The 20,615-nt window shown below is 53.0% G+C and overlaps 11 protein-coding genes across 11 annotated transcripts; 6 read left to right on the top strand and 5 right to left on the bottom strand.

The window, feature by feature from the left end:
* Positions 1-137: 137 nt before the first annotated feature.
* Positions 138-958, top strand: BDP55DRAFT_363145 (uncharacterized protein). Its single transcript, XM_060567059.1, has one exon. It carries the CDS (start codon positions 238-240, stop codon positions 763-765), a length of 528 nt encoding a protein of 175 aa, XP_060424105.1. The 5' UTR covers positions 138-237; the 3' UTR covers positions 766-958.
* Positions 959-2,281: 1,323 nt separating this feature from the next.
* Positions 2,282-3,751, top strand: BDP55DRAFT_680175 (uncharacterized protein). The gene is made up of 2 exons (XM_060576095.1): positions 2,282-2,977; positions 3,024-3,751. Exons 1-2 carry the CDS (start codon positions 2,524-2,526, stop codon positions 3,263-3,265), a joined length of 696 nt encoding a protein of 231 aa, XP_060424104.1. The 5' UTR covers positions 2,282-2,523; the 3' UTR covers positions 3,266-3,751.
* BDP55DRAFT_363124 (uncharacterized protein) lies at positions 3,405-4,348 on the top strand. Its single transcript, XM_060567058.1, has 2 exons — positions 3,405-3,765; positions 3,814-4,348. Exons 1-2 carry the CDS (start codon positions 3,579-3,581, stop codon positions 4,116-4,118), a joined length of 492 nt encoding a protein of 163 aa, XP_060424103.1. The 5' UTR covers positions 3,405-3,578; the 3' UTR covers positions 4,119-4,348.
* Positions 4,340-7,493, bottom strand: BDP55DRAFT_637080 (uncharacterized protein; the record flags this gene model as incomplete). Its single annotated transcript, XM_060572956.1, has 5 exons — positions 4,340-5,982; positions 6,043-6,353; positions 6,404-6,728; positions 6,838-7,148; positions 7,228-7,493. The coding sequence occupies 5 exons, from the start codon at positions 7,491-7,493 to the stop codon at positions 4,340-4,342; spliced, it is 2,856 nt and encodes a 951-aa protein (XP_060424102.1).
* Positions 7,494-11,166: 3,673 nt separating this feature from the next.
* On the top strand, positions 11,167-12,669 carry BDP55DRAFT_563339 (Ssl1-like-domain-containing protein; the record flags this gene model as incomplete). The annotated part of the gene is made up of 2 exons (XM_060570229.1): positions 11,167-11,720; positions 11,781-12,669. 2 exons carry the CDS (start codon positions 11,167-11,169, stop codon positions 12,667-12,669), a joined length of 1,443 nt encoding a protein of 480 aa, XP_060424101.1.
* Positions 12,670-13,060: 391 nt separating this feature from the next.
* On the bottom strand, positions 13,061-14,317 carry BDP55DRAFT_733408 (4-hydroxyphenylpyruvate dioxygenase; the record flags this gene model as incomplete). Its single annotated transcript, XM_060580086.1, has 1 exon — positions 13,061-14,317. One exon carries the CDS (start codon positions 14,315-14,317, stop codon positions 13,061-13,063), a length of 1,257 nt encoding a protein of 418 aa, XP_060424100.1.
* Positions 14,318-14,476: 159 nt separating this feature from the next.
* BDP55DRAFT_363044 (uncharacterized protein) lies at positions 14,477-15,294 on the bottom strand. The gene has a single exon (XM_060567057.1). The coding sequence runs from the start codon at positions 15,063-15,065 to the stop codon at positions 14,637-14,639; it is 429 nt and encodes a 142-aa protein (XP_060424099.1). The 5' UTR covers positions 15,066-15,294; the 3' UTR covers positions 14,477-14,636.
* Positions 15,295-15,415: 121 nt separating this feature from the next.
* BDP55DRAFT_563352 (uncharacterized protein) lies at positions 15,416-16,210 on the top strand (the record flags this gene model as incomplete). Its single annotated transcript, XM_060570233.1, has 1 exon — positions 15,416-16,210. The coding sequence occupies one exon, from the start codon at positions 15,416-15,418 to the stop codon at positions 16,208-16,210; it is 795 nt and encodes a 264-aa protein (XP_060424098.1).
* A 93-nt stretch (positions 16,211-16,303) lies between these two features.
* BDP55DRAFT_733406 (uncharacterized protein) lies at positions 16,304-16,544 on the bottom strand (the record flags this gene model as incomplete). The annotated part of the gene is made up of 2 exons (XM_060580085.1): positions 16,304-16,334; positions 16,396-16,544. 2 exons carry the CDS (start codon positions 16,542-16,544, stop codon positions 16,304-16,306), a joined length of 180 nt encoding a protein of 59 aa, XP_060424097.1.
* A 336-nt stretch (positions 16,545-16,880) lies between these two features.
* On the top strand, positions 16,881-18,187 carry BDP55DRAFT_680157 (ribosomal L27e family protein). The gene is made up of 3 exons (XM_060576094.1): positions 16,881-17,027; positions 17,388-17,724; positions 17,851-18,187. The coding sequence occupies exons 1-3, from the start codon at positions 16,965-16,967 to the stop codon at positions 17,856-17,858; spliced, it is 408 nt and encodes a 135-aa protein (XP_060424096.1). The 5' UTR covers positions 16,881-16,964; the 3' UTR covers positions 17,859-18,187.
* Positions 18,188-19,049: 862 nt separating this feature from the next.
* Positions 19,050-20,441, bottom strand: BDP55DRAFT_563327 (triose-phosphate transporter; the record flags this gene model as incomplete). The annotated part of the gene is made up of 4 exons (XM_060570227.1): positions 19,050-19,424; positions 19,480-20,111; positions 20,168-20,235; positions 20,299-20,441. 4 exons carry the CDS (start codon positions 20,439-20,441, stop codon positions 19,050-19,052), a joined length of 1,218 nt encoding a protein of 405 aa, XP_060424095.1.
* Positions 20,442-20,615: the final 174 nt, after the last annotated feature.

The following is a 20,615-nucleotide window of genomic DNA, read 5'->3' as shown; positions in this document are numbered from 1 at the left end:
CCACCCCCATTGCGGACCGTGACTTCACCACAGAGTGATGCCCTCGTCCGTAGCTGATAGCCTGACGGTCGGCTCTCTGACGATACGTACACATGGACTGAATCGCCTTCGGAGTCTTCTCCGTCGGCGTACGATTCGAGCCAAACACTTAATGGTGACGCCGAAGAGCGTAACCCCCATCCCGACCCGGAGGCTCTCCAGCGTGTTGTGCAAGCTATCGTGGGTGGGGACACCACCATGGCCCTTGCCCTCATGGAAAGCGGCATTCCCATCTCAGGATCGCTCCTCCCTCAGCAGCTGCGCGCCCCTGGAACGGATTTCAATAAGCGGATGGACCGCAGTCGTGATACAATTCTGCATTCTCTCCTACGTGCCACGATAGATCAATTTCCAGAGAAGGTGGACACTGTGAAATGGCTGTTCCACAGCGGAATCGATCCCCTCGTGCAAGGTGCCTTGGGCGATACAGCGCTTTACCTCTTGTCCGGCGCTCACAGATTTCCCGAACCTCTAGAAGAGATCAACCAGCTAGCGCTTCTGAAGTACCTCCTTCGCAATGACGAGGAAGCGCTCAGACTTCCGGGGCCGATGGCATCTGCCTGTACGCGTGCGGACTACGTCAATCTCCGCAATGACTACGGCAACACAGCACTATCTATCGCTGTCTTGTACGGCTATGAAGAATGCGTCAGGCTCCTCTTGAAGAGTGGCGCCGACCCAGACGTGAGGGGGAACATGACCGCAAGCCTCTATCTTGGGCCTTAGAGCGAGGCAACGTGAGTATTTCGAACACGCTATTGGATTTCGGTGCTCGTTTCGATTCGGAAATCCTAAGAGAAGCTTGCATTGCTATGATGAGGAACAGCGCTTTCATGGGGATCAGGCAATGAAGTAGAGCAATGTCGCTCGGTGGTCTCATTTGTTGTTTTTGTAACACAGTCCTGAAGCAATGCCTAAATTCAACAGCTGTCCGTGCAGCGTTCTCTTTTGCCTTTGATCCACTCTTGAAAACACGCCACCGCTTCGAACGCTATACAGCGCCCCTGTCACCTGTGCTCCCCATGAGATGCCCCGCTCTCGTCAAAAAGCTGCATCATTCGTCTGCTTCTAGATGCTAAAATTTCCGGTGAGGGGTACAAGGCGACAAGATTTTGCTATGCATCCCTCCGAGTGCGAGTTTACAAAAGTGCAAGAGTATGTGTGCTATGTAGGGAAGCCGATTACACGTTAAGCCATTGCTTTCTCCCTTATGTTCTGGAACTGGAGAATAGAGCATACATTTGGACATCACCTCGCAATGACGATAACATTATCTGCGTCATTGGATGATTCTTCTTGATCCTGTGGGTCTTCTCGCCTTGCTATGCTAGTCCGCCGTCATCCCACGGGATTAGAGGCCACAGGGTTTCTTGATGACCACACTCGTTCCATGCCAAGTGCAAGCCTTCAAAGAGCACCCATTCTACACCAGAATCTGAGCAGAGGCATTTGTCGCGCCTCATCTTCTCCTTTTCTGCATCAAACTTATGAAGTTCACCTAACTCACGAGAAGCAAGCTGTATTCTCAGACCTTCGAGTACTGATGCGTAGACTGAGAAACGAGAATCCTTTCATCGCCTGAAGATAAAACTGACGTGGGAACCCGGCATGTGAGTCCTGCTTCTCGATGCATCATACTGGATAGCGCTCAATTTGCTCTTTTAATGAGTGTGATGGTGACCGTGTAACTCTACTCACTCCTCCGCAAAGCTCTCTGGCGTGAAAACTTTGGGGATCGGGTAAGTTCGATCCTGTACTCTTGTTAATTATACAGAAAGTGTGCCTCGGAAGAAGGACAAACAAGATGAGAAGGCGAACGCCAGCCAGAATCGTCAGACGAATCAAAAATCAGGTACTTCCCTGCGATTCTCACAACGAGGAAGACATCAGTGTTGAAGTCTTGTTGGAAATCGCGATGAAATTCGTGAGCCTTCTTGGCCAGGTTGAGTTTTCGACGGCGCAGCCTCTCCATTTGTCGTGCTCTTGTTGCACGAGCCGACGCCCGAGTCGTTCGCAGGATTACTTTGCACGGCTTTGCGCCACTGCTTTCATCATCGCAATCAGAAACAGTTGGGGCTAGGATGTGGGCAGAGTCTTGGGTAGGCAAGATCTCTTGCTCGGGCGTAGGTTCGCGACAGAGCTGTTCGGTGTCCATATTAACTCAGACTTGCTTCTCAACTTAAGTCTCTTAATCCTGCCTATGTGCTTTGTTGTAATACTTTCTCATGTCTAAAGGCACCGCGCCCTCTATATTTATCGTCCAGGTTTGCATGACGCCAATAGTGACGGAGCAGAAATTCAGAAAGTGGATGGTCATCTACCGTAGCCGGCCGTTGTTCTCAAAATAGAACAATGTTACTTTTATTAGATGACTCTAAGCGCTGGCCGCTAAGGGGGAACGTTTAGCAAAGACCAAGTTCTTGTTATATCTTAATCAACAACTGCAATCTGGCAAAAGAATCATGTTGCCAGATCAAAGCAAGAATGCAGACCAACCTCCGCTATCGTCAGAACTGCGCTCAGCAGACTTCTTATTACGTTTGTAGCAAGAATGGGTTTCGTGGTTGCTGTACAGTTGATCCATGTGATCTGTCCAGCTGTCCGGACTCCTACGCCCTTACGTTGTCTCTTTCGGCCTCATCAGTCACGTCGACTATTAGGGCCTCCTCTTCGATGATGCAGCCTACCTCTACTACCCCGAGCAGTTCAGCCACTTCTGCAGTGACCTCCACGCTACCTGGCGCGACGCTGACGACCTCGGACGCCCATAGACCCGTTATAGAGGGTGTACCACTCTTCATAATCGTTTTGGCCATTGGAGTAGCCGTTCCTTTACTGGCTTTCGCCTGCTTTCTTTGGCTGAGTTCGAGGGATCAGAAGGCTGGTGACGAAGACGGCTCTGAGGACCAGTCTCGAGGAATTGTGGGTTCGCAATCATGTAGGAATTACTTCATTCTTCTCATGGCGATTCTAACCTTGTGTAGACGACCCTCCCCAGGCCCATATCTATCGTATGAGTGATATTGGCCTCACAGCTACAACACCCTTCACAACAGCGGTTGAGGCAGCAGTAGCTGAGTTGCCTGATAAAGAATGGCCTTCTGGGCTAAGCAAGGAAACTCCGTCTAGCGAGCCGGGATCGCTTTGTGCCAGACCAAATTTAGATGCAACGGCGGCCGAGGTGACGCAGCGCAAGTATGTAACGAGTTGGTCTTACTTCACTTAGCTGAGTTCTCTCGCAAGCGGGTTAAAGCAGGCTTGCCCCGCAAGGGTCTGGCTGTAAGATAGCGTAGACTGCAGGAGTTTGTCGCGAATATAAAACTCCAACTTCCGCTCGTTCCGCTATACCCATTGTCTTTTCCTCTCTCGGCGACTCCGACTTGATAACATGAACGCTTCTGACACAATCATTGAGCCGGACTTTTCTTACTTTTGCGCATGGTGCTATAAGCCTCTGACAGACCTTGTTCTTCTCTCTGAGTGTGCTTGCGTGAGCGTCCCTTTATCCGCCAATCGAGTACACCGCTGCATAACTACTAATGGCAATCAAGGTAATCTGTTCGACATGCTGCAGGAATTATCAGGAGTATGGCTCGTCTGGCAGCGTGGTTTGTTCCAAATACAGCCATAACGTCAAAGGCTCTCAGGAGACTCGCGTGCTCTACAGCCTGGAATGCTTGATCTGTCACGACAATTGTGAGAGGCACCTCATTGCAATTCATTGTGGTAACCTCCACTGGTCCAGTTCAAAGAATGACACCTAATAGTTCTTAGGTCATATCTTCCACAGCGAATGTCTTCGTGATGCAGGATCTCAATTCGTCAACAAATGCCCATACTGCCAGGCATCGGTTTCAGGCGAGCAACGCCGTGTGAATCCAACTTATACAGCTGCACGTAAGATTGTCACGGCAGACGGGGAATTGCAGACCACCAGTGAGGATATATGGCAACTTAGGCGCGAAGAGAAACGCCGTCTTCTACGATTACAGCTAGAGGGAGTTCTTGAGCAGGAGAGAGAGTTGCGGAGGGACTACCATATATGGTGGACTCAAAGTCCTCAAACCAGTTCCTTGTGAATCGAAATCTGTTTCATTATCTCAAGGCCTTTAAGTTATGTTACAAATGTGTCATGTGTCATTCCAAGTGGAAGTGAGATGGTTAAGCAAGCTGATGAGGTGGAGTCTGAGATCACTTCCATCTGCCCCTCATTGCCCGGACCGTCAATGATCCGAACCGTGAGCCACCCTTGCGCCACCGATGCCCCGCCAGCGGGTCGGCAGAAACTGTGAACTTGACATTAGGGTACATATCTCTCCATGCTTGCCGGGATCGTATCATCCTGTTGATACAGCAGAGGGTCAATCGGTAACTCAGGCGGCGATGTCGAGTACCTGGCAGGCATTTCTGGAACGGCTGATTCTGTGGGTTCGAGCGAAGACAGCTGCTCCCAGGCTACTGACCATGAAGCATCAGCGACATTTTCCATGCGCGGTCTTTTACTCTCCACTGGGCGCTCCATCAGTGCATCGGCCCGGTCCACATCCGAAGCCTGCCGTTTATTCGTCTGTACCCGGAAAGGTGAGGTGATTTCACCGAGTCCTTCATGAGGCTCCGCAGCATGCTGAACCCAACCACCATAGCCCACGATTTCTACGTCACGTCCTTGGCACTTGCAGCTAGGACAATGGAATGACGAAGCAAAAATTTTCTGCTTCCGAACATGGACTTGTATGAAGTGGTCCAAGAAACGACTGCTGGTGAAGCTCTCGCCGCATATGAGACAAACTCTTCGCTGATTGCTTGACGGAGGCTCTTCTTGTTCTCGCGTCCCGTGGGTCCACTTCATGTGCTGGCTCCAGTCTGCACGGTCTGTTATCAGGACCTGCTGGCCGGAACGATGACACTCCGGGCAGCAGAACGGCTCATCGAACAAGCCGCCGGCCTTCTGGTGAATTTCTCGTGTGTGTTTCGTGAGGTTGTGTGTGCCAGATAGCCACGAGCGACAGATGAGGCATCGGACCATTTTCTGTTCATTTGGACTTCGAGATATCAGGTGCGGCGCGTTCTCCTCGCCATGGCACCTTGTGACGTGACTGCTCCAGTCTGCCTCGTCTCGTACCTGATACTTTTGCCCAATCTGGTGACAAGATGGGCATGAAAACGGTTTGCTGAATTGGCGGGAATGTACAACCTTGTAGTGTCTCGTGAGGTTTGACCGTCGCGAATAGTGTCGACTGCAGAGCAAGCATTTGCCTGTCTTTTCTATCTCGGTGTGGCCAGGTCTACCCTTTTTTGGCTGGCTCGTCGTCTTGAGAACTTGGGCAACTTGTGAGGAGCCGGGGAGATCTCGATCAGCCAGGAATGCCAGCAGGTGATTGACAAACGTAGTAGAGTTGAACTTGATATCCGCGTCTTCGTCTCGTAGGTATGAGCCTATCTTCGCAGCGATGCCGCTGGTGAATCTCGAGTGTTCGCTCTTCCTATGGGGATCTTCTGCGGGCGTCACACGTAAGTCGGTAGTCGACAGGCCCTGTACTCTTCGTCGATCCGCTTCCTTGAAGTACTTGGCCCGCCGAACCTTCACAGTGAGGGCAGATAGCGCTTCGATGAGGTCCCAGACCCTGGCGCCCATCCTCTTTGCCTGAACACTGCCGGCGCCATGCAACGTGACCGCGGCTCGGTACTCTTTTCGGCGTTTTTGCACATCGTTCCGCTTTTCAAATACATCAAGGTCTCGTTCTGTCGGGTACAAGGGCGCCTTTTCGTCTCGTGTGAATGTAGCGTTGCGCAGTATCGTGTGAAGAGCGTCGCTCTGGCCTGCCAAGTCGCCGTACGCTACGCGGGCAAGATTCTCTCGGATGTGTCTAGGCTGGTAGCTTTTCTCGTAGACTCGTGACGTGTTTGACAAAATGTAGTTTCTCAAGGCTGGGGTAAGAGGTCCTATCATCCGTCAGCGACTTGATCATGGACATCGTGTGAGTGGAATGTAAAAGGTCTCACCGTCAAGTCGACCGCCAGCACCGACGCGCATTGCATACGGCCGGAGGCCTTCTCGGCAGCCCATAACGAAGAGCACACGCTGCCAGATTTTCCAGAAACATCCGTACTGTATCGGAATGATTGGTTCATCAAGAATCTCTTCCCTCCAGTGCAACCTGGCGTAATCTGCGTCTTCCAGATTAGGTCGTGCAAGCAAGCTCTCGAACGAGTCGAATGCAGGATCGAAGGCATCGTCGAAAAGCGCACGAGCGACGAGAGCGCGCAAGATGCAGACCTTCTCACAAGGTACAGAGAGGACGGTGAAAGAGATACTGTATTTGAGTGTCAGTCATTGCCCTGGGAAACATGATGAGGCACTCACATGTCGTCCTGGGAAGTCTGTGCTTTGTTGGCCTGCCGCTTGTTCTGTTCCACGTTGATTGTGGCCGTGAGAGCTGTTCGCTCATGGTCTTCGGGATCTCTGACAACGGCCATCTCGATGTCGCGATACTTGAAGTTCATCAGAGTCCCCAGCCTCCAGCCTCCGAGGCTATCCAAAAGGACAGTCGTGTGGACGGCTAGACGAGTAGCAGCGCTACAAGGGATATCACTCGCACGAGTCCATAGTGTATCGATGAACGTCAAGATGTCGTCGATCGTCGCTTCTTTTTTGACAAACGTCTGGCGCCGTTCAAGATTATACTTGTCTGCAAGGCCGCCCTCGATCCACTGTCACTTCGTCCATTAGCACAGTACACAAAAGGGAGGCAACGAGGAGGTGGTTACTCGCCTTTCGGATCTTACTCGCTGGCTTACTTGCAAACTCGTCCTTCTTGTGATACATGAGCTTCCATGCAGGATTGGCGGGGTCTTTCCATCGTTTCTCCTGCAGTACTCCTCGCTCAGCTGCACCGACGAGGTTGTCCCAGAGGTCAAGAACACTATTCGCTGACTTCACCAGCCGGACGTTGACGGCTTCTTGTTTGCCTAGGGTCAAGCAAGGCCGGGCAGATCTCCTGACGTAGCTTTCGATGAATGCCTGGCAGACGCTATCGGCGAGCTTCGAGTCGAGACAGAAATCGATTATGACTCGTTCCGGGTCTTGCCCAGCATCCTCCGTCACGAACCTGTCACACGTGGACCGTCAGTGATTTCTTGCATTCTCGCGGAACTCGGCTTGAGCCCGCCTGTTTGAAGGTCACTCACTCAACCCAGGCCCGCCATGCCTTGTCCTGCGCAGACTGGGCTTTCTTGCTCAGCTTTCTGCGATCCGGAAGCGGGCTCTGCAGGTAGGCCGCTTGCATCTCCCGAAAGGCATTTCGCCTGGATTCCAGATCCTCTGGGAAGAGTTCGACTTCCTCGTGCGGCGCAGAGAACTCCTCGCAGAACATTTCGTACAATTCATCTTGGTCGCTGCCGGGTTCCGGGCCGGCGATGAGGGTCTCGCCGAAATCTGTCGAAAGGTCCGCCATGGCGCGCGAACGGTAGAATAGCGAGAAGGCTGTATATGCGATTGTGAACGAGTGGCTTCTGGGAAGCGAAAGTGAAAGACGGCCGAGAAAAGAAAGAAAGAGAGGGAGAGAGAGGCAGAAACCACGGAGGGCGGACGGGCATGGTCGGGAAGGGGACAGAGAAGGCAAGCAGAGGGCCAGCGGCCCAACACGCAGCCCCCTTCCCCCCTCTCCCGAGCTTGGCCCATACCTCGTCGGATATGGAACATGACGAAGGGGCTACAACGTAAGAATTGGCAGCGAGGCGACGCCCAGAGGGCCGGGGGAGGAAGATGGCGGGGGCGTGAGAGAAAGCCGATTTCGTCGGGGCGGGTGGGCGGATTGAAGTAGTTTACGGACGGAGGACGGTACGGGGGCGCGAGGGGCGAGGCGCAGCCGGGCACCGTTTTGTGGGCTGAGTCATCCGGGATCCCGCTCTTCTAGATGAGCCGGCCCTCATTGGCTTATCTATGGGAGAGCGGACGGGATCCCGAGTTTTCCAATGGGTATGGTCGTATGTGTCAGAAGAACGAGGCAGAGCCGAACATATGGTGACGGCGGGAACTTGGTGATGCTGGTGTTGCGGCTCTGCCATTCGTCCCCACAACCAATTTGGGGAGCTTTGCGAATGAGTCTGACCCTTTTACTGAAGTTTTGTCCTTTCTTCAAGGTCTCTATATGTTTTTTTTATATAATGTGGTGTTTGATGATATCAATTTGCCTCGCGCTCTTGGCCTGATCATTTCCCCCACTTTATTGCTGAAGAACTGAGTTGACAAAGGGATGAAGAAATGTTGTAAACTCCATCTAAATGACACGAACGCATTCTCATCAACTTCTTGTTCTGCACAATGATGGTTTCATGGCTTCTAAGTGCTTGTGTCATACGACAGGGATACGAAACTACCACCGCCACCTGAGCGGCACGAGAAAGTACAATTGGAAAAGGCCACTCGATACCGATCTCATTCTCATCTCGGGTAGAACAACTATACCCAAGGCTTCTATTTTCGTCAACATTCTCACCAAAATCATGTCCTACATTCCCGGATTGCTAATGAGCATGGCACCCAATCATACTTGAAGATTATACGGGAAGGCATGGTGTTTGCCGGACATTGCGACAAACAACTTATCGGCAAGGCCTTTATTTTGTTCAACCTCGGTCTTCACGTTTCGTTTACAGCTTCAGGTGCTCGCGACTACCGAAATGGACAGGGTTTTCGGAGCCCATGTTTGCGAATTGACAGGACGGTGAATACTTGTAGGTATGGTTTCTGCTTGGTTGTAGAAAGGCAAGGTCGGGGAATCTGCTAGAGATCTTCGGGTCAGCTAGCGAGTCTCGAGCGTTAACAATATACACAGAAGATCGAATCATGAAAATGTGAGTACATCTAGTCAGGAGGAGGGACAGGCGCGAGAATGATCACGAGTTCCCCGCACCGTCGAGACTGCGGAGGAATGAATTGGGATAGTTAAACTTTTAAAGAGAAAGCCATGCTGGGATAAAGGTACGAACAAAATGTGTTACGGTTGGCTTCACAAAGGTCTCTACTTTTCCTCGTTTTCGCACGTAGTTTAGTTTGATACATATTTGGAACCAGGAAAATGGCCTGGCAGAAGGCGTTTGTAAGAGGGGTATCCTTCAAGATAGTCCTCTTACAACAGCATCATCTTTTTACTGGAGTGCTTTACTTCTATCATTGGACAGCATGCTATACGACAGAACTTGAGCCGCGCACTGGAAACTGGTCGAGGCGATCTTCAAACCACAATTACTCCCTCAAAAAGTACATGGAAGTGGTTTCCTCGGCTTTCGGGGAGAATGGGAATATTCGCCTATGTACTTCACCCAGGTTTCACTTCGTACATGTATCCTTTGAGACGGTCGCCTCAAACTCTACAAGGTCACTCTTCAGCAGCTCTCATGTATTACTTGGCTGCTATGGACCGAGGTTCATCTCTCGACGCGAGTATAGAAGCTGCGTACTTTAGTAGAAGATGCAATCTAGTGCTATAATCTTGCACCTGCACGCTCCAATCTCGTATGACCTCTAAAAATAAAACCCGCAAGTTGACGTGATCTCTGTCTGCTATTCCTCATGTAATGTACAGCCATAAAGCCCAGTATGGTCGACCCGCCCCTGCGGAGCGAGGTAGCTACGCTTCAACATGGGCTTTGGCCATAGATCCAGGAATCCCAAGGTCCGCAGCAACACCTATAGTCTGGAAGAAGAATTCCCAGCCCTGACTGAATGTCAAAACGGAATCCCAACAAAACACTCAAAGTTTGATCAAGTGCGAAAATATCGCACACAACTGTTATATTAGAAGCCAAAGTGAATTTCGTTGTCTACTCATGTCTTGAAACTGCACGCATGAGTTTGCGGGTAACACCGAAGGAGCGCTCAGGGTGAAGGGGGAGGAGATTACACAACGAGTGGAGGGAAAACAGACTTGTTTGGTCCAGAATAGGTAGTCAAGCCTAGCTTGAAAACTTAAGTCTCTTGGAGAACCAAGGTGACACTGAATGGCCTAGGTCGTCCGCTTGGAGATATATATATATATATATATATATATATATACGTGAACTGCATAACTGTGACTGGAGTTTCTAGCCGAAATCAAAGAATTTGAAATCGAGACCTCTGCAAAGCTACATTTGGTCCAACCGAGTCGGATGTGGCAACATCTTAAAAAGGTACAAAAAAGTCGCCAAGAGGGATAGAGAATAGCTCCACGGTTGCTTCAGGACTTGGTGCTTCAATCATCCAAGGTAAGCTCGCCTCGGAAGGCCGGACGGCTACGTTCCCCACTCTCATTGGACCGGCGCCGATCCGGATGGAACCATGAAGCCGAACCCCCGGGAGCTCCGGGGTTCGGGTGTCCCCTGTCAGACCCCACCATAGCTCCGCCAGTGTACCTACTTCGACATTGACGGAGTGCATCATCGTGAATGTCTCACTCGGAACACGCACACATGCAATATGGTAAGGTAAGCGGTCTGGCTAGTTCGGATAATACGCAACAAACGAGCGCACTTTGTTAACGTTGTGTAGTTGCAGGAAGCAGTCAGTGAGAGCTCTTGATATTGACGATGTCATTTCCGAGGACTCGCATGCATGAGCAAAAGTGTTCGGTATAATGAAAAGCGATCCAGTAGTAGTGGTTGCGGGACTCCCCTCGCAACCTTTTACAGAGGCGACCGTTGATGTTGCAATGTTCTCACATTCGATCAGACCGACAAGCTGATCTACTCAACATTAGAGAGAATGGCAAACTACCCTTGCGCCAGGCTTCAATCATAAATGGAAAACAATGAGCAACTCGCATAAATTGCAGATTCGATGTTCAGTGGCATGTGAAGGAATCACCGACAAGGATGTGCATTACACGCCTTCTGATTGGTTGTGGCAAAGGAGCTTCCAGGCCTAAAGTGCGAGGCTGCGATCTTTTCCCCATAGCCTTGTGGCGCCCACTTCTACCTCTTACAACACAACTTCCCAATCACCTAGTTCTTCCTTCCGCAAATAAAACCCGACAAGCGAGACGCTCCGTCGGGTCTTTGAGACTGCCAAAGAGACATAATCGAGCGACCGAACCCCGACGTACGAAGCAGCATAAGGATCGAGGCCTCCGATCGACGTCATCCATCATGGCTGACTCCGATGGCGAGTACCATGAGATGTCCGACGATGACCTCCAGGTCGCCAACGGGAGAGGCGACGATGCGAGGAAGGGAGGAAAGAAGGGAAAGAGCGGCAACTCCAAGGCGCGGTGGGAGGAGGTCAAGCGAAGTTGGGAGCAAGTCACAGAGGGCGCCGACGGCAGTCTCGCAGTCGGAGCGAGCTTGGAGGCCGAGAAGAGGAGGAGACTACTGAGAGACACAACACCGCTGCAGCGCGGTATCATCAGACATCTGGTGCTGGTGCTGGATATGTCACTCGCCATGAACGAGAAAGACATGCTACCGAACCGCTACCGCGTAGCCTGGGCGTACGCGGCAGACTTTGTGAAGGAGTACTTTGAACAGAACCCAATCTCGCAGCTGGGTATCGTCGGCATGCGGGACGGCGTGGCGCTTCGAATCAGCGAGATGAGCGGCAATCCGACAGACCACCTGGAGAAGCTAAAGGAATTCGAGGGCCAAGATGCGTCGGGCAACCCGAGTTTGCAGAATGCGCTCGAGATGTGCCGTGGTGCACTCTTGTACGTGACAACGCCCACCCCCCGAGCTCTACAGACACATTACTGATTCACATCCAATAGCCACGCGCCTTCCCACGGCACACGAGAAGTCCTCATCGTCTACGGCGCCCTCCTCTCCTCCGACCCCGGCGACATCCACACCACAATAGAATCCCTCATAGCCGATCGAATCCGCGTAACGATTGTCGGCCTCGCGGCGCAGGTCGCCATTTGCGCGGAGCTATGCAGCCGCACTAACGCCGGCGACGACACACAATACAGCGTCTGCATGAACGATGCCCACTTCCGCGATCTCCTCCTCGCCGCCACGACCCCGCCCGTCACCAGGACGGCCGCGCAGAGCACCGCCTCCCTGCTCATGATGGGCTTCCCCTCTCGCACCCTCGCGCAGGGAGAGACGACGGCCGTATGCGCCTGCCATAACAAACCCGCCCGCGAAGGCTACCTCTGCACGCGCTGCGCTACCCGCGTGTGCCGTCTGCCCATCGAGTGCCCCGCCTGTAGCCTGACACTCATTCTCTCCACCCATCTCGCGCGCTCATACCACCATCTCTTCCCGTTGAGGAACTGGGTCGAGGTTCCTTGGGCTGCAGCTGCCAAGTCAAAAGCATGCTGCTCCTGCCTTGCCAACTTTCCGGAACCACCTAAGGCCTCCAAAAAGAAGGACAAAACTAAGGATCAAGATGGCGTTGCTACGACGACTGGTCCGGTTGCGCCGACCCCGGTGAAAGCGGCAGAGCTCAAGGGAGTCAGCGAAAGTGGACGATACGCCTGCACGGTGTGCGATAATCACTTTTGCATCGATTGCGACGTCTACGCACACGAGGTCATCCACAATTGCCCAGGATGCCAAAGTGATACCCGTGGGGCGACGATGGAGGTAATCAACGAGACGAATGGGACGCATGAGCATCAAACCAATGGGACTGCCATGGTGGTAGACTCATGACACCAACAGATCTACGGAACACGGGATATGGGATGGAGGATCTTTGAGGAGATGTGGAGCTCCCATGGTAGAGAGAAGGGAGAGGGAGAGACAGAGAGCAGGGCTCTGGCCAGAAATGGCCGACATTCGGCAGTTTGCATTTGGACAAACGGATGGCAGCATCAACGGAGCACAGGAATTGGAGAAAAGAGTATATCGGCGCAAGGGGTCCGGATAAGGACCATGTTTATAAATATACCTATTGTACCCTACAGAATCCCATCAACATGAGAAGAAAGCTGGCCGAGAGAGAAGCATCATGGACTCATGATCAATACAGTCACGATTGCAAATACGAACAATTGTGACATTGAAATGGGGTTTGACTTGATTTAACTAGCTTCTTCTACCTTTACAGGTTTCCACGCTCGGCCTGCTCACGCTCAATAGCCTCGAACAAGCTCTTGAAGTTACCAGCGCCGAAACCCTCAAATTCATTGCGCTGAATAATCTCAATGAAGACGGTAGGGCGGTCCATCAGCGGCTTGGTGAAGAGCTGAAGCAGGTACCCTTGCTCATCGTAGTCGATGAGGATGTTGAGCGCCTCGATGGTGGCGAGATCCTCCTTAAGCTCCCAGTTGCGCTTCTCCGTCTTGAGGCGGTGGCGGATGGTGTCGTAGTACGTCGAGGGGACGTTGATGAACTCGACGCCGCGGGCGCGCATGGCCGACACGGTGGTAATGATGTCCTGCGTCAGGAGGGCAATGTGCTGGACGCCGGCGCCCGAGTTGAAAACGACGTACTCCTCGATCTGAGACTTCTTCTTGCCGGGCGCGGGCTCGTTGATGGGCATCTTGACCATGTTGTTGGACGAGGCCATGACAATGGAGTTGAGGGCCGAGAACTCTGTGGAGATTTGCGAGTCGTCGACGGACCAGAAGCGGTGGAAGGAGAGGCACTGCTCGTAAAAGGCGCAGGCGGACACCATCTCGTTCCAGGACTGGTTGCCGACGCAGTGGTCGATCCGGGCCAGGGGCACGTTGGGGAGCGTGACGGTTGCCGCGGTGGGCTTCGCGGCGCGGAAGCCCGGGAGGAAGGGGCCGGAGTAGCCGGTCCGGGAGATGAGGGTGTGTGTAGTGTCACCGTAGGTGCGGATGACGGCGGTCAGGACGTTGCCGTGCTCCTTGTCCTTGAGGACGGTGGGAGGCTGAACGGCATCGGCGCCCTCTGAGACGGCCTTGTTGTATACGCCCTCGACATTGTCAACCTCGAAGGCGACGTCCTTGACGGCGTCGCCGTGCTTCTCGAGGTGGGCATGAATCTCGCGCAGGAGCTCTCGCTCCGCGTCTGAGATGGGCTCATCCTCGGGGAGATGGGCCAGGGACCGCACCGGGGAGGTGAACACGAAACGGACGTCGTTGTTGGCGACGGCATACGAGGCAATATACCTGCTGCCCGTTTCAAGGCCCTTGTATGCTACGGTTTTGAAGCCGAAGAGAGTAGTGTAGTAAGCAGCGGCCTGCTTGGCGTTGCCAACCCACCAGGTTACGTGATCGTAGCCCTGGAAGTTGGGCGGCGGAAGCTGCACTGCGAGTCCATCGCCGAGATCTGTTGATGCCGGGTAGGCGGCGTTCTGTGGCGGGGAGTCTGTGATTGCAGAAGGGGACATTGACACTCAGAAGTTTTCGGGGGTGACAGGACTAGGATCGAGGAGGGATGGGTGTGTGTAAGTACGTTGAGGTTCTCTGATAAGAGGCAGAGTCGATGTTTAATCTAGTGAGATAGTAAACGTTGCTGGTTGAGGAAAGGGGGGGGGGGAATTGTCCGTGTTATGTACGTCGTACCGTCCATTCTACATGTACCAAGACACTGACACTGTATTATCAGATATGAACCTTATTCAACGACGGACTTCCGCCTTTGGAGGACAAGGACTTCAGTAATCCTGCATTCCACGCCCGCAGATTGGTGGCTCCCCGTCGCCGCATCTAACGCTTGCCACTGGCTGACCTTCCCTCCCGGGCGGGGGTGGTCTCTGTATCCTGTCTCCGTTCACAGTCCCTGCGCATGGTAATACGTGACGGGACGGGCGCCATCCTGGAATGGCTTCGATTCCTGGCAGTAGCGTCCCGAAGTAGAAGGAGAGGTTGGCAGCGGTAAAGCGTAGAGCCGGCGGTACAGCGTTGAGGTGAGATGCCAATCGCAAGCGGAAAGGCGCCGGCCGAGTGTGATGGCCGCAGTGAGCCGCGATAAGCCGCCGCTGGCCGGCCCATGTGCGGCGCGGCTTTGACGGGTTCCCCACCATGCTTCGGATGCTCCAGGCTATGCCCGCCATCCCGCGCAGCACCCTCCCAGATCCCAACCTGGAAAACAAAGAACATGAGGGCACAGGCGACCAAGCCGCTGTTTCCGTTCATCCTGGGGAGACGTTTGGGCTCTCTTCTTCAGGGATGGGTGGGGTACCCACCATGACGGCATGCCTTATCGCACCGCCTCTGAAACCCTTTCGTAGCCGTCGCAGTGCGGAATGTTAGGACCTGCTGCTCGGCCCCCCGCTGGAGCCGCTCGGAAAAGGTTGCGTCTGATAAAGGTTGCTGTACTGCCTGCCAGGACTGGCAGTGCAAGTCACTTTTGAATTCGGGAAAACGTGTAGTCGCTCAATCGTCACGTATCGGAAAAAAGTTCGATTTATCTCGAAGCTGTTCCTTCGACAAAGAACATCAGTATTCCTTCTCAAACTGTTCAATCTCCAATTCAACACTGCAAAATGGCATCCGTGGACCTGACTCGACGAGATGTAAACGTACTTGACAAGATCAAGGACCCCGAATCCGATCCCTCGGCGAACGTCCTCCTCGACCCATCCCTGCCCCGGGATCCTCACATCGCTGACGCCGCCGTCTATGAGCGTGTGATACAGAAGGAGCGCGAAATTATTCTGTCCATGCAACAGCTCGAACTTCAATTGGCAGGATTGCGACCGAGAACTGTATCCGAGCCGGTGCAAGAGTACAAAGGCCTTCTCTCGAAGCTCGACGACTTCATCGAAGAGTATCCCAACTATGCCAGCGCGAGGAACAACCGCGTACAGGCACTGAGGCGGCTGTACGGAGACACGATGCTATTAGCGGGAGCACCATCCACGCCGCAGCGACTCGTCCAGGCACCCGAGACCGCCGAGTTGATCCAGTACTCAAAGACCGCTCTGGAAGACACTGAGAGGTCCATCTCCCTCTTGACGCCGCGCACGATGTTCGGCGCCATGTCGCCTCAGGCTGCCAAGACCCTGTCGCTGGCGTACACGCAGCGCGCCGCCATCTACCACATGACTGCCAAGCTCGTAGAAGAGCACGGAGTGCAGCTCGCCGAAGGGAGGCGAGAAGCTAGCTGGACGAAGCTCGTGTTCGAGGAGGCGGCGTCTCGGGACTTTACCTACGGCGGAAGATACGGCAACGAGATCGCCAAGGGTCTGGCAGTGAGCACGAATCCCACGGCGAAGCTGTGCGGGCAGATGGTTCGGGAGGCGATGAAGAAGGAGTACGGGCCGTCCTACGGCGAGTAAAGGGTATATGTAGTATCAATAACTTGTGAATGCAAGCCAATGCGGTTGAGGCGTTACGTTTCCTCCCTTGCCCATGGCTATGATGATGAGTGCCTATGCGGAAGCTTTGAGAGGCCCCAGACGTCTAGAAATCCAGTTGATTTAGTTATGGGCTCGCATCAGTGTACTGCTGATAGCCTTCATACCTTTTCGCCGCAGCAATGGTCTCCTGCGTAGTCCTGCCCTTTTCCTTCTCCTCGCGGTTGATTCTGGTCGCAGCGGCACCAAGTCCAATCACCAAGGCGAAGATGGGGTCAGCGACCTTGGAGATGATGTACGCAGGAGGAGCAGCCATGATGTGTGTTGTGGTGTATCGTCGTCGCGTGAGGTCGCGTCGTTGGGGGATGTGGTAAGCCTGGACTGTTGTTGAAATGGATCGGAGGAAGTTCGTCAAGAGCTCCGTGGTCAGCTTGGGAAGTGGAGCAGATTCATGGCCGTACACGGTACCTGTGCCAGTCGAGCTACAGCGCGGACGCCGGTCAATGGAAGCGTCCTTCCATTACAAACGACCCCCACTTGCAGCACCACCCACCACCATTGATTCGCCTATTCCCCAGTAAAACTCGAACCACGTGACCGGGCACATGCTTAGGTCCCTCCCTCCCACGGATCAATTTTGAAATTTCCTCTAGGTTATCAAATCCAGGCTCTCACGTCGCAGCAACTTTCACCAACCGCCCAGTACGCCCAGCACCCACCGACAGCGCAGGTCAAAATGAAGTTCCTCAAGGTCGGCAGAGTCGCCATCATCACCCACGGCCGTTACGCCGGCAAGAAGGTACGATTACATACGAAAATTCTCGAGAAAGCCTACCCCGTCGCAGTACTATTTTCACCCAACTTCGCGAGAAGGAGGGGTGTGGATGAAGACAACCCGACATCGACGCCGAGGAGTGTGAAAGTGTTTGGTCAGGGAATCATGGGGGGAAATTATGGCGACAACTACACGAAACGATTACGAATTGCGAAAAAAGAGGAGGGAACACCGGCCGACCAAACACTTTTCTGCTTCTCGAGCGTCCGATGATTGAGGGCATCTACGAAAATTACTACAGAGGAGGACAACGGTGGACTTTGTTGGGCGACGACGCTCACACACGCAACGAACCCGAGCCATTGCTAATGTTCCTCTCTGCAGGTCGTCATCATCCAGCCTGTCGACTCTGGCAACAAGGCTCACCCCTTCGGCCACGCCCTGGTCGCCGGCATCGAGCGCTACCCCTCCAAGATCACCCGCCGCATGTCCAAGACCCGCCAGGACAAGCGCAACAAGATCAAGCCCTTCGTCAAGCTTGTCAACTACAACCACTTGATGCCCACCCGCTACACTCTCGAGCTCGAGGGCCTCAAGGGCGTCGTCAGCAACGACACCTTCAAGGAGGTCACCCAGCGTGAGGATGCCAAGAAGCAGGTGAAGAAGGTTCTGGAGGAGCGTTACACGAGCGGAAAGAACAGATGGTTCTTCACGCCTCTGAGTATGTCACTCTCTTCCCCACGTCGATCGTGTGCTATTATTTCTCGGGGGGTTTCCTCCCCCCCGGATCAGAGGCTACGGCGTCGAATATTGATATCCCATTCACGTACTAACAACCATCGCGCAGGATTTTAAAGGACAAACCGTTTTCTGCAATCGTCAACAGGTCGGGGAGTTGGGCTGGCTTGTAAAGAGCATCAATTGGCATTTGAGGTCCTCGGTTTAAGGGCTCTCCCAATGACAAACCATTGAAATCCAAGACGTTTGCCCTGTGATACCTCAACAAATGGAAAAAATGCCGCCGCTGCTGCTGTGACCGGAAGAGTGATAGACACAAAAGAAGATGAGATTTAAAAGGGGTCAAGGGTCTATGATGACTGATGGGTATGATTCAGCCCTCGGCCGTGGGATGGCCATGATCAATGGAACATGAAATAAGCAAGTCAAATCAACCTTTTCCAGCCAACGTCGAGTCGTGATACCTTGCTATATGCTATTCTGCGCGCGTGCTTCCAATTTCATCAGGTTTGAGTGCTGCGTCGGTGCCCACCACCACCGCTCCAGGTGCTGTACCCGACCCACATTGATTGTTGCACAAAATATTGCAACCCACCCACACAACCCTCTACGACAAGCCGAGACCGAATTGCTGAAACCGCGACTCACGCTAGATGTTGATACCATCGTCGTTTAGATTGTGCATTTTCCTGTGGCACAAGTAATGGCGACTGGCTTGACGTTGGCCAACTTTATTTTCTGGTCTACTACGTCACAATCAACGTGGGTAGCGGGAAGCCAGAACCGCCTTTACTGGCCCAACTTCCATTCGCATAACCACTCAAAGATTCCTAGCGAACGGTCTCAAGCGAGCCGAGTTACTGGCATGCATATCTCGAGTCACCTACACATCGCATAACATGTCACCAGTAATTTGTTTGCGGACTACCTCCATCTTTTGCTTTAAGCTTTGTGTATCATTGCGTACGTACATGTCTATATCCTCCTCCGTCTAGAGTACATCAGATTAGAACTTCATGATGCAAGCTATGCAACCTGGACCTTTTTGCGCTCTGCGCCGTTGCTCTATAGCTGTACACGGGTGTAACTCCCCAGTCAAACAAAAGTTGGTTCCGTTTTCCGGATTAAAAAAAGAGAAGGAAAATAAAAAGAGGTCAACAGTGCACACGGGTGAAACGAAGTTCGTAATATGTACTCAGAACAGGGTAATCGTCGCGTAGAGAGAGTTTGGTATCATCACATCTCTACGCCCACAAATAGGAAAATGACAGGCTAAAGAAAAGATGCTATCGCCTTCTATCCCATAATCTATGCCCTGCTGCTGCCAAAGTGGCTGTTGACCTCGTTGATGAGGTTGTGAGGGTCGTACTCGGGAGCGTACGTCGGTGCCAGGCCGCCAAGCATGGTGAAGAGCACGAAGGCGGAGAACACAATGATGGTAAGCTTGCGGAGAATCGGCTTGCGCTGGCCGAACTCAGCCCACTGGCGACCGCCCTCGCCCATGTAGCCCTTGATCTGCTCAAAGCCGAGCTTGTAGTAGACCATGCCACCGAGGGCAATGCTGTATCCGAAGAACTGGAGACCAGACACCTGAGTGCCCCAGATGGCCATGGAGGCGGCAACCAGCATGACATCCTTGAGGACACCGCAGAGAGTCAGGACCAGGGAAGAGGTCTTGCCGATCTGGAGAAAGAGTTAGCAATGATGATTGGCCGAGTTCGGAGACAGCAAGACTCACCAAGAAAACGACGGAGACGTTCAACAGGAAAGCGCAGAGACCGTTCAGGAAGAAGGTGAACAGGCCGACGTTGTAAACCTGATCCATGGTGACCTTGGGAACCTCCCAGATGAGAGCAACAGCCAAGTTCATGACAGCGCAGATGGGAGCAAAGTAGTAAACGGAAACCAGGGGGTCCATCTTGTAGTCGGCAGAGCTGAGCAGGCGCTGGACCATGGTCAAACGCAGGGCCTCGAAGATGACACCACCAATCTGGAAGATGACACCAATCCAGACGAACTTGATCTCACCCATCGAAGCGATAATGACACCGACAACGATAACGGAGACGTTCAGGAAGACCTTTAGGTTGGGCGTAGAGACACCGAGGGCCCATCCAGAGAGGAGAACAGCGACGGGGGTCGTAGCCTTGAGCATCTGGATGAAAGCGACCGACAGGTATAGGTAGGTCAAGTTACCACAGATCAAGCTCAAGCTGAAGAAGACGCCGATGGGCACGATGGCACGCACGTAGACACGGCCAGTCATCTTAACCGACTTGCGTCCGTCGAGAACGTGGGTCCAGCGAGCAAGGATCTGGGTCATGATGGTCGCGAAAGTCAAGTGGTAGGTTGTCAGAATAACCGGATAGCCTGTAGTCAATCAGCGTGCTGTTCGAAGCTCCAAGCTTTCGTCTCGATCGGCTTACGGAAGTTGAGAGTGTCGAGAATCCATTTGTTGAACAGAATGACAGATGAGGACAGCGAGATCCAGACACTGCGAACAAATTGGGTCAGTAAACTATCGCAGCAGCAGTAAATAGAATCTCTGGATTCTTACATGACGTAGAGAGCGGGATGGATCTGAGGACCCTTGGACTGAGGAGAGGACTTCTCGGCGTCCTGGTTCGTGGTAGGCAGGATAGAGCCATTCTCTCCACGAGGAACCTCGCCTGAAACGCGCGTCTTCTCGTCGGCACCCATTGTGACGGTTTGGTGTGCGGAATGGGGGAAAAGAAGTAGGGGACGTGTAGTTGAGGCGGACGGAGATTTGATTGAGGTCGTCGGTATTGCGGTTGATGTTAATGCAGGAGCAAGTTGATACAGCTCGAGGGCAAAAAAGACGAGACGCGCAAAAACGAGAGCGAGCGAGTGGAC

This window comes from Colletotrichum godetiae (assembly GCF_030913485.1).
Source record: "Colletotrichum godetiae strain CBS 193.32 chromosome Unknown BDP55scaffold_62, whole genome shotgun sequence".
Classification (NCBI taxonomy): domain Eukaryota; kingdom Fungi; phylum Ascomycota; class Sordariomycetes; order Glomerellales; family Glomerellaceae; genus Colletotrichum; species Colletotrichum godetiae.
This window is presented reverse-complemented; position numbering and strand designations above follow the sequence as displayed.

Excerpts from the sequence above, each read along its gene's own strand:
- BDP55DRAFT_363145 (XM_060567059.1), top strand. The coding sequence starts at position 238 with ATGGCCCTTGCCCTCATGGAAAGCGGCATTCCCATCTCAGGATCGCTC.
- BDP55DRAFT_680175 (XM_060576095.1), top strand. The coding sequence starts at position 2,524 with ATGCAGACCAACCTCCGCTATCGTCAGAACTGCGCTCAGCAGACTTCT. Across the intron at positions 2,978-3,023 it reads AATTGTGGGTTCGCAATCAT|ACGACCCTCCCCAGGCCCAT; the intron begins GTAGGAATTACT and ends AACCTTGTGTAG.
- BDP55DRAFT_363124 (XM_060567058.1), top strand. The coding sequence starts at position 3,579 with ATGGCAATCAAGGTAATCTGTTCGACATGCTGCAGGAATTATCAGGAG. Across the intron at positions 3,766-3,813 it reads CCTCATTGCAATTCATTGTG|GTCATATCTTCCACAGCGAA; the intron begins GTAACCTCCACT and ends AATAGTTCTTAG.
- BDP55DRAFT_363044 (XM_060567057.1), bottom strand. The coding sequence starts at position 15,065 with ATGAACGGAAACAGCGGCTTGGTCGCCTGTGCCCTCATGTTCTTTGTT.
- BDP55DRAFT_680157 (XM_060576094.1), top strand. The coding sequence starts at position 16,965 with ATGAAGTTCCTCAAGGTCGGCAGAGTCGCCATCATCACCCACGGCCGT. Across the intron at positions 17,028-17,387 it reads GCCGTTACGCCGGCAAGAAG|GTCGTCATCATCCAGCCTGT; the intron begins GTACGATTACAT and ends TCCTCTCTGCAG.